General features: G+C 34.4%; 2 protein-coding genes across 2 annotated transcripts; one reads left to right on the forward strand and one right to left on the reverse strand.

Annotated features, from left to right (window-relative positions):
* The first annotated feature begins 1,796 nt into the window (after nucleotides 1–1,796).
* On the forward strand, nucleotides 1,797–3,061 carry LOC104220200 (CASP-like protein 1C2). Its single transcript, XM_009771022.2, has 3 exons — nucleotides 1,797–2,212; nucleotides 2,456–2,558; nucleotides 2,663–3,061. The coding sequence occupies exons 1-3, from the start codon at nucleotides 2,058–2,060 to the stop codon at nucleotides 2,891–2,893; spliced, it is 489 nt and encodes a 162-aa protein (XP_009769324.1). The 5' UTR covers nucleotides 1,797–2,057; the 3' UTR covers nucleotides 2,894–3,061.
* Nucleotides 3,062–3,592: 531 nt separating this feature from the next.
* Nucleotides 3,593–8,803, reverse strand: LOC104220199 (probable 2-carboxy-D-arabinitol-1-phosphatase). The gene is made up of 7 exons (XM_009771021.2): nucleotides 8,501–8,803; nucleotides 6,732–6,883; nucleotides 5,066–5,185; nucleotides 4,886–4,985; nucleotides 4,572–4,711; nucleotides 4,412–4,491; nucleotides 3,593–4,001 (listed from the first exon to the last, which is right to left on the reverse strand). Exons 1-7 carry the CDS (start codon nucleotides 8,655–8,657, stop codon nucleotides 3,875–3,877), a joined length of 876 nt encoding a protein of 291 aa, XP_009769323.1. The 5' UTR covers nucleotides 8,658–8,803; the 3' UTR covers nucleotides 3,593–3,874.
* Nucleotides 8,804–11,539: the final 2,736 nt, after the last annotated feature.

The following is an 11,539-nucleotide window of genomic DNA, read 5'->3' on the forward strand; positions in this document are numbered from 1 at the left end:
CCTTGCGTGCACAAAGAACTATTACGTGTTTTACGTTGTAGATCTAGAGGAAACCAAAATATTAACTAGAAAATCCCCACAGACGGCGCCAAATTGTTTGACCAAAAAGTATGAAACCTTTTGTTAAACTAATTAAATACACAGGTGACAGGCAAATTCTAGTTAAACACAATAAGTTCTAGATCTAGCACATGCTTGTATAAATAGTGTAGAATAATGTCTGAGCTAATTTAATACAAATGGTATTAAATAACGTTGTCAAGAGTGGACATGAAGAATAATGATGAGCAATAACTATATTAAATGACAATAAATGTAAATATGAGGGAAGATTCACCCAATTATTGAAGAGGACATAAGATTCTTTCCTATGACAACGTTGAATTATATGAATGCTAAAGAATATTGCACACTTTCTTGGACTTGATGGAAATGACAAATGGAACGATTCACTAAATGATGGAATCTCTCTTAAAAATGGTTCTTTGTATTTTTCTTCGAATGCTTTTCTTATAATTTTGTTGTTTTTTTTCTCTCTTTCCTATATCTTACACTATTTATATGGGACATTCCCAAAGAACCCTAGAAAGTACAAGCAGAGGGAATATTCTGTTGAATATTCCCTTCAGAGATTCCAAAGCAAATTTGACCGTTGCTTCCTTTCCTTGCTATTAGACCTGGGCCTCGATGAGTCACTCGACGACTCGTTATGCTTATCACCGACCTCGACCTCAATGGGCTCTTCACCGCTCGTCATGGTTGTACTTGGCCGAACTGCGCATGGTAAGTTACGATCTTCACGATGATCACCTTTCCGTAGTAAATTTCCTTGGTCATATTTTGGCTCATACAGAATACAAAGTTGAATGACTACCCATAAAATTTACTCCGAAAAAAAAAGATATATCGTAGTATCACTCTCCTAGAGCTATTCGATTGTAAATACTTACTGAGTGCCCACGAGACAACAATTATATACATTTAGAGAAAGATAAACACTTGTGCAGACTTCGAGCCGACAAATGAAGGTCACAAACATAAAGGAGATTTGCTAGTATGGAGAAACATGATCAAGGAAATAAAAGTTTTGCTCCAAGCGCTAAGCAATGTAAGTATTACTAATATTTTATTTAGTATTTCAATATAAAAAAGAAAATCTAAAACTTATTGTTGGCCGATATCGAGATATTGCGGCATCACGTCATGAATCGGCGATGCATTAAATATTCTTTCCTAAGAATATATGACCATTTCCTTTTGCAATGGGCATTTCCAATTTTCTAAGGGATTTTTATTCAAATAATCGGTGAGTTTACTATTTTATTTTTTCTAATCGATATACATTAATTAGATATTATTCAAATATATTATATATAAATTATATATATATTAATTATTTTTAATTTAAGCGATTAGAACAACGACTATTTAGGTTAATTCTTCATTTTCTAATATCCACATAAAAAGTTTTCTCATAGGAAGAAGCCAAAAACATGTTAATTAAATTGTCCACGGTAGTAACATATGTGGGAGGCGCCGTACATAAATATAATTAACCACTTGGTAGTTCAACTGACATAATACAATTGATATTAAATAATAAACTTTGCTTATTAAAATTTAAATAGTCTTCTTCCTGCCTATAAGAACACATATTGGTAGATAGTCAATGATTTTTTGGCCAAGTGCCACTAGTTCCAAATTGCAATAGCATGAAAGGTTCCTCTCAAAAGGGTTTCATTGGATCTTGTTACTAGCACTATATATTAATGGCACGAATCTATTTGTATACACTCATTAGGTAAACAAGAACATGACCCTTTGCCCCTAAAGAAGACAAGTTTACCACCCACTTATCTGCCTTTTCCTAACTCAGAAATTTCCCTCTTTATTATTTCTACCTCTCTTGATCACTTCTTTTCCACACATCCATATATTTTTATGTCCTTTAACTTGCCTCCCTTTTTACATTAAAATCTAGAGTTCTATTTTGTTTTTCTCCTGGTTTTTCTTAATACAAGAGTTAAAGATCATTTCACTTTCATATTCCTATAATTATGACTTTGGCAAACAGGATCATCATATTTCTGCTTAGGCTTTTAGCCTTGGGGGCTAGTGTTGCAGCCATTGTTATCATGGTTACCAGCCATGACTCTGCTCAAGTCTTGGGCATGACCTTTGAAGCCAAATTTGCCAACACACCAACGTTCAAGTAAGTTGATTATAATCTTCATTTCATTAGTGTCTGTAACATGAGTACATTTTTCTATATTGTCAATTACATGCACGTAGTACAGCCGACTTACTCATTCTCTATATATACGTGCAAAAAGTAAGTACAAATAGAGTTAGATATACATTTCAGAACTCATTCTCTTTAACTCAAAAAGTACTCACAACGTCTAAATTCTGAATCCATCACTGCACCTGTTAAAATAAGTTGTCGATGTTTCAGGTACTTTGTTGGAGTGAATATACTAGCAGGTGCCTACTCCCTCATAGTTCTGTTTTTCCCTACCAAGAACTTGCTGGGACGCATTATACTCATTTCAGATATCGTACGTATATTTTCTTGACAATAATTTTACATAGATTTTTGTGGCTTATTAGACTGATTAATCATCTTTTTTTCTTTCATTGTTGTGGGGAAAAAATGGAGTAGATTATGACATTGCTGTTGGACTCAAGCATATCAGCATGTTTAGCAATAGCACAAGTGGGGAAAAAGGGGAATAGTCATGCAGGTTGGCTACCAATTTGTGGACAAGTTCCAAAGTTCTGTGATCATGTTGCTGGATCTCTTATTGCTGGATTTGCAGCTGCTATTCTCTATTTCCTTCTTCTTCTTTGCTCTTTTCACAATGTTCTAAATCTTTACACCCTCAAAGCTTAGACTTACAATCCTCCTTCGTGGAAATTTTACAGCTTTTTGTTGATCTTTTCTTAAAGAATATCATCCCCCTATTTTGTACTACTAATTTTTTGTTTCCAGATGCATGCTATATGTAGTTGAAATATTGTAATGCGAAAAGAAAGATTTAAAGACATCTTTGTCATGTTTGATGTGCTTCTCTCCACATAATATATAATTAATGTTTCAATCTTTGTTGTCAAATATTAGTCTAACATTGTGATCTTTTCTGGTTGATAATACTACCAAAGGATCTTTGTAGCAGTTGTGATTTGCATGCTAAAGAAATCCGGTTTTTCTATGTGGTGCAACAAAATTGTAAAAAGAGTATTTTTTTTGGTTATATTGTTAGTAAATTGTCATTTTCATTAGCAACTAAGATTGGTTAAAACTAGTAAGTACTAATTAATCTAATCTAACCATGATTTGATATCCGCTCCCTGTTGACAAATAAGAGTTGATAAGTGAAGAAGAGTTTTTTTTGTTTGTATAGCGTTATTTATCTCGCTGAAATCCTTCCTCTCTCTCTTTTTTTTTTTTTTTGGGTGTTTTAAGAACAATTAATGAAGCTCCATATTTGGCATTATACTTACTCATTGTATTTAAAGTTTAAATGACATTTGAAGAGTCAGTCTTAGTTTTGACTTTGATTTTCTGAGAACTGCTACCTGAGAACATAAATCTGCAATAGACCGGCCTAGATTTCATTCCGGAAGAAATGATGAACTCTTTACTTCCAGTCAACTTTGTAACAGTTAAATTACAAGAACATGTTACAAATTCTTGCTGTTCTTAACCTATAATGCTATTCTAACTAAAATTTTATTTTAGGAGTTCAATGATTCATAACTCACATACTGCACAGAGTCACAGACATCTGTTCTGGTTTGATGCGGTTCTCTGTTGTTGCACTGGTGATTGTAATCTTAATTGTCCGTCTTTTGAGTCCTTATAGCCGTTGATTTAGTAGTGGTAGATGTGGTCTGTGTACATATGTGCGGTCATGTTCAGGGAATGAAGCATGGCTTCTCCTTGTTTGTTGAATTTGAACACACATAATCCTCCATTATTTATATCCACTGAACGAAACCTGAATCAATATAAAATTAGACCTGTCAACAATAGTGGCTGAAGAAACCAACTTTTATCTGTACTAGTGGAATTGTAATAGATCAAAGAATACATGTAATTTTCATACTGACGAAAGAAAGTTTTGGTATACTCCAGGGTTGATTTTAATATCTGTAGGAGCATTTGGCTTGGCAGCTGTCATAGCTAAAGGTTTAAGTTTAATTTTGTGCGCGGAATATCATTAGAGTTAATAGTATAGGGGATTTGGGAATATGCTAATAAGACTGTATCAGAGTATTTTAACATGTTATAGCAGGCTTATTTTCCCAGCTACTGATCCCACGTTTTTGGATCATTACATATAATTAGTATCTTTTAAGTGACTTGATGCTATACAAGTTCATTTACACTATCCGTGTATAGAAGTACCTTTCTGGTCCTAGTCCAAGAGCTGTGCAGATCAATGCTCGTAAAATAGATTTGTGCGTCACAACCAAAAAGTTCTCTCCCTGATGAAGAACCAGCTATATCAGTATATTGTGTTGCAAGGCAATCAACATAGATCAGTTAAGCAGTACTTAGAACTTACCGGTGTCAATAAAATTTCTTCCCATGCTTCATATGCTCTTCCCCACAGTTTCTGAAGAGGGTATACACCGTCTACACAAAAATTAGACGGATCTTCTCTCCAAGTTGTATACTCCTTTGGATATATGCGCTTAGCATCCTCTGCCTCCAAACACTAAACATCATTTAGAAAACTGCTAATGCTGTTGAACTGATCTAAATGCATGCAAAAGCTAAAATTGATTATGCCTTCCTGTTGTTACAATATTGAGGTTATAGTAACTCAAAAGAGGTAAAAGTAAAATCACATTATTTTGAGCAGTGAATGAGGCAGACCATTTTTCATGCCTTCAAGAAAATATAGATGGGCCTCCTTCAGGGAATCAAGAAAAACTAGAGGCTCTTCTTTTCCTTGCCATATGATTTCAGCAGTCGTCTGCAGAAGACATTGCTGTGATCACTTAATAGCTGAATATTTAGTCAGCAAAAGATAATTGCACAACATCATATTCCAACCTTGGCGCGTGCTATTGGACTAGAGAAACATTGGTCAAAATGCAAATCAGATAAGGCTGTCTTGCACCTTTCTGCTTGCATTGCTCCTTTTTCAGAAAGTACAGATAAATTTGAGCTTCCCTACATGTACAAGCAATTTGGTTAGCAGCTATAGCACAGCCAAGTCGCAAATTAAAAAAGAGGAAGTTATAAGACATAAGTTCCTTACAACAACAATTAGGATTTAACTCTTCGAGTCATGCTAGGACCCGACCCCATTGGCTGAGCACGAATGAAAATTAGTTGTGCAAGTGAATAGACACAAGTCCTAATAAATGGTATTAGATCTGGGAGAAACCAGATGGAATTATGGGAGACAAGTCCATGCGGGGTTAAGTGCTAGAGTTAGTGGGCGGTGGGCATGGGCGAAGCCACCCTTCGTCGAAAAATTACACTGTGTATGTTAGTAAAATATTATGTTTTAGAGGTATATAACACATATTGAACACCCTTTGTCGAGAATTTTTGTCACTTCTTTAAAATTTGAACACCCTTGGGGAAATTCCTAGCTTTGCCACCGGCGGTAGGAGTTGATCAAAAGTGTGGAACCTAAGCTTATGCAGGACTATGTGCACACTTTGTGAAGTAGGAGTTACCTCTAGAATCATGGATCAATCCTGAGAGGATGTCAAGGCCTCAAGGAGGAGAATGTTATACCCTGCCCCACATCAGATAAGTGGACTTACTTGATTTACAAGCCTTAAAATGCTCCACTGTTAACAACTTTGGTCTTAATTCTAGATTAAGGGAGGACAAGAGCCACTTGGGTGCGTGAAGATGAATTGTTTGGCCAGTGATTTAGGTCGTTGCAGAGGCTGATATTGAAAGAAAACAGGGTCTCAAAGCGTTAATTGAGTGTCGATTCATCAATCAGAGATGAACCAGTGGTAGGATACCACAGTTTGCTCAAATGCAGTTTTAAGTTTCTGTCTGGACTAGGAAAGCCCACTGTCAATAAACACATCTTATCATTTATCACGGAAGTTATGTTAGGGGCACAGATTTCAGCTAAGTCTTGTCTTTGCAGAAAGAAGAATGTAATGCTCCATAAGTCTCGCATCAGTATCGAAACATGATTAACAAGGCACATATGCTTAAAACCATGACTAGTAAAATTTGGACTTCAAATGTTTGTAGTTCAGACTAGAAAGATCACTCTTGCTCCAGAGCCTCGCTTGAGACATAACTATGGCGTTGCACCAGAAGATTTTTGCACTTCTTGGTTGTCCTAAATTGAGTTTCTTATCCTGAGTTAGCACGATTACTTAGACGAAAATTGAAATCATGTAATGTTTGGGTTTAAGTGCGAAACGTGAAGATTGAGTCATATTGTTCAGCCACACTGGCTGGCACATAAACTCAAATGCCCTTGTCAGTAGTTCATTGACCTTTAATATCAAGTTCTCAATGGACCACGGAATGGCTAAATTTTCTGGCAACGACTCAGTAACTTAAAATTAGGATAATCTGGTTATCTAAGTTGGAAAGTGGCATTCTTTTCTGTACCTCCATTATACATGTCTTTAGAAAAACTTAGCAATACAGGGTTGAGCATTGTCAAGGAATTAAAAACACTCTAGTAAGAAAGAAGGTGGAGAAACATGAAATGAGAAGATGAAAGACAAACCTGAACTCTACCTTCTTCATTCCAAGAGCTGAGACCATGCCTTACAATTGTAACTTTCTTTGGACAAGCCAATGCCTTTCTAGTTAGAGAAGTTGTGGCTTTTTCAAAATCAAATGCTCCACCAGTCAAAGGAGTATCATACCTAAATCTCTCTGTTCAAGAATTCATGTTAAAAAGTTAATTTCAGCTAGCAAAAGTAGGACTCTATCATAAACAATTACTAGACCCATAATGAAGAGTAAAAAAAAGTGCATCCCGGTGCAAGAAGCATCCTGCATTCACGGGGGCGGGGGAAGGGCTGCAATCAAGTCCTTGTTTATGATAGAGTATAGCAGGAAAATGGAGTTTTAACAGGAAATGGCTAGTAATCAAGTATCCAGTTCCTCTCCATTGAACACGTCCAATTTAAATTTTAAAAGGTCCAGATTAAATTAGGTAACCAAGTATTCTGTAAAGTAAATTGTACCATCATTCTGACACCCAATGAGAAAATAAATCTCCCAGATATTTTGACACCATTTACTGGAGAATGCTTCTTTTTCTGGAGCAAGAACTACAGTAAAATCTACCATCTCAACTATGGCTAGAATGCTCGAATATTCAATTTAATATGGACCTCCGAAATCAAAATGGGCAGCCCGGTGCACTAAGTTCCCGCTATGTGCGGGGTCCGGGGAAGGGCCGGACCACAATGATCTATTGTACGCAGCCTTACCCTGCATTTCTGCAAGAGGCTGTTTCCACGGCTCGAATCTCTGACTTTCTGGTCACATGGCAGCAGCTTTACCAGTTACGCCAAGACTCCCCTTCATATAGGCAGGAAATGGGGCTTAGTGTCCAATGTGAGGAGCCGGGGAAGGGCCGGACCACAAGGATCTATTGTACGCAGCCTTACCCTGCATTTCTGCAAAAGGCTGTTTCCACGGCTCGAATCCCTGACCTCCTGGTCACATGGCAACAACTTTACCAGTTACGCCAAGACTCCCCTTCGTATAGGCAGGAAATGGGGCTGAGTGTCCAATGTGAGGAGCCGGATCCAACAAGCAATACATCTTAAGCACCAATGAAGTCCATTGAATAGAGCTTCACATTTTCTAATCTAAGTGTCATAACATGGATCAACCCATTCTTTGTTAGATAATTAACCAGTAAGATATCAAAAGATACAAACTAATCCAAAATAATTACTCCCTCCGTTTCAATTTATGTGAACTCATTTGACTGGGCACGAAGTTTAAGAAAAGAGAGAAGACTTTTGAACTTGTGGTGTAAAATGAAACACATATATTTTGTGTGGCTATAAATCATTGCATAAAGGTAAATTGTTTCCAAATAGGGAAAGAGGTCATTCTTTTTGGCACGGACTAAAAAGAAAATAAGTTCACATAAATTGAAATGGAGGGAGTACATACTATCAAAGGCAGATGGAGTAATTCTCTATAGGTTCAACTTAAACCCATTATCTTCAACACGGAACATAGAGTATACGTGAAAATCCACTAAAATTTCAACAAATATTAAATTCCGAAACCATAATATTAAAAGCACAACGAGTAGTTGAGTGCTAAGAAACTTAGAGTTGAACATGTCAAGTTTGAATCCTGGATCCGTCTCTACGTATCATTAATTTGTCTTTACTGGTAGCATTAAATTAATATAACCATGAACACGATGCAGTCCCAGTCCCACACAACGCATTATATTGTTATCAAGAACAACTAATTATTCATTAAAGAAAAAAAAAGGTCCACTAGAATTTGAGAGATTACCTGTTGTAGTAACTGGTAACTCGGGACTTGAAGTTGAGCAGCGAATAGTATAGTTTATGCTCGAGCTAGAATGAAATTTAGGGCGTGGAAATTTATTAGAATTGGAAATGGAAGGGAAAGAGAAATAAGGGGTAATAAGAATAGCTCCAGAACTCATCTTCTTAAAGTGTTAATTCAGTGTAGTACTTAGGAGTTGTGTTTTTGCTATTTCAAGATTAATGTTTCCAGCTTTGTTTGGCCATGAATTTCGAGGGGCTTCTACAAACGAGAAGATCTAAAATGAGGGACACTGACGGTTGAAACTTGTGGTGGGAGTTTGATTGCCTTCGGCTTTGCTACGATATGGAATTGTGGATATGCCTCTTACAGGTGAATGGAAGATTCTTGCATGGTCCCGCCCAAAAAGATAATTGTTTCTTTTTTTGGGAAATTTTCGTTCCTCTGCCGTACAGGAAACTATATTATTAAATATGTTCATAGTTTATATATTATCCGTCATGCTAATAGTATTTCTATAAAATATAGACAATTCATTAAATAAGGAATCATTGTAGCGGTAGACTTCCTTATTTAGGCGCGCTACTATTGAGAAATTAAATATTATACCAGATATTTTACAACGCAAATCACGCATTAATATTTCCTTTCTCTGTATATTTTCATATGTTGTTTATTTGGATTGGAATTTTCATACGTTATTTGATTGGAATTTGTTTTTACAGAGAAAGGAATTTTCATACGTTGTTTGTTTGGATTGGATGTTGTTGCGAAGAATTGAGAATTCTCTCTACGTCTCTCTCTATCTCTCAATCCCAAATTTCAGTAATATAAAGCAAAGAAAAAGAGAGCAGCAATTCCACCATTGACAGCCATTAAAAAGCTTTGAAGCTTTGAATTCGAATTTAGGTTTTCAAAAATCATTATTTATTTGGATTGGGTGTTGTTGAAAATAATTGGGAATATGGTTTGGAGTTTATATCTCAATTTTGAGGGGTTTTGGTGAAGATTAGACTTGGTTTTGGCTGAATTTTAGATTGAAACTCGAAGAAGAAGAAGACATGACATACATTATATTGCAGAAATTGTAGAAAAATTGTAGACTGTTGTTTATTTATTTTTCTTTTATTCATTTAACTATTGTATGAAAGTTGAACAACATTGTATTAAAATTGTATTTAAGTGGTATTATATTATAGTTGTGTATATATGGAGACGAAAAAGGAAAACAAAAACTTAAGATCATATTCGTTATGTATAATTGTTTGCGATTTCAATATGGAATTGAGTATCACCAATGAGAACACAGTTGCATGTTTGTACTGTTACATTTTCTATCAAATTCTGGTTGTATATCAATGTCCTACACTTTATCTACATTTTATCTACAAAATAAACTACATGTCAGAGTAATATATATATATATCAGTATGGATTTTCACAATATATATATATATATATATATATTAGTATGGATTTTCACAATATCTACAAAATTTCTACATTTATTCTACAATAAAACTACGTATCATTTGAAAAATTAATATGAAATACGGAATTTCAATATTTCTACAAATTATCTACAAAATTTCTATAAACTGTCAACTTAACTACAATTTTCTACAACTTTCACACATTATTTCCACCCAGTTAAATACAACTACAATAACATACAACTTAAATACAAATCTTATACAAAATTTATACAATATGTCTTTTGTATATTTTGTATCTGATTTATACATAGTAAAAACAAATTTCATACAACTAATTATATATTATACAATTTATCTACAAATTATCTACAATTTGCGTACATTATTTCTACTCAGTCATATACAACTATAATATAATACCACTTAAATATAATTTTTATACAAATATTGTTCAACTTTCATACAATAGTTAAATGAATAAAAGAAAAATAAATAAACAATAGTCTACAATTTTTCTACAATTTCTATAATATAATGTATATCATGTTTTCTTCTTCTTCTTCTTCTTCTTCTTCTTCTTCTTCTTCTTCTTCTTCTTCGAGTTTCAATTTGAAATTCAGCCAAAACCAAGTCTAATTTTCACCAAAACCCCTCAAAATTGAGATATAAACTCCAAACCATATTCCCAATTATTTTCAACAACACCCAATCCAAACAAATATTGATTTTTGAAAATCCAAATTCGAAATTCAAACCTTTTTAATGGTTGTCAATGGTGGAATTGTTGCTTTATTTTTCTTTGCTTTATATTACTGAAATTTGGGATTGAGAGATAGAGAGAGACGTAGAGAGAATTCTCAATTCTTTGCAACAACATGCAATCCAAATAAACAAATATCTTTTGAAAACCCAAATTCGAATTCAAAGCTTCAAAGCTTTTTAATGGTTGTCAATGGTGGAGGGGTTACAAATTTTCGCTGGTTTTAGAAGAGGAAATCGTGGGTTGTGGTTTGATATGTGAGTGAGGTGGTGGGATTTGGAGAGATAAACTTGGGGGAGTGGGAATATACGGTAGAGTAAAATTAGGAGACTAATTAATACCATTAAAATCCTAAAATGGTATATAAATGGTAATTAGGTATATATGAGGTAATTATATTAAAAGTTAAGCATAGAGGGTAATATAGTTTACTATATGACATAAGAATGTAAAATTTCTTTTTTTCTACTATTGCCATTGGTTCATTTTTGGTATTGCTAATTAAAAGTTCACTAAAGAATAATTAACCTAAATAGTCATCTACTCAACCGCTTAAACTAAAAATATTTGGATGATATATAATAATTCATATATAATACGTGTATAATTATGTATTATCTATGCATACCAGTAAGAAAAAATAAATAGTGAATCTGACCAGCTATTCGTGTAAAAACCCCTTTATTAAATTCGTAAATTAAACTCGCAAGATCCAAAAATAGAATTTGGTTACTAGTTTAGTAAAGGAAGGAGGCTTTGGGTCAGCATATAAAGAGGGAATTTGTTACACCAAAGTTATTGATTATTATTATTTGCGACCTCATCATTGTGCAGGAACCAAAACGG

The sequence above is a fragment of the Nicotiana sylvestris genome, chromosome 2, assembly GCF_000393655.2.
Source record: "Nicotiana sylvestris chromosome 2, ASM39365v2, whole genome shotgun sequence".
NCBI lineage: Eukaryota > Viridiplantae > Streptophyta > Magnoliopsida > Solanales > Solanaceae > Nicotiana > Nicotiana sylvestris.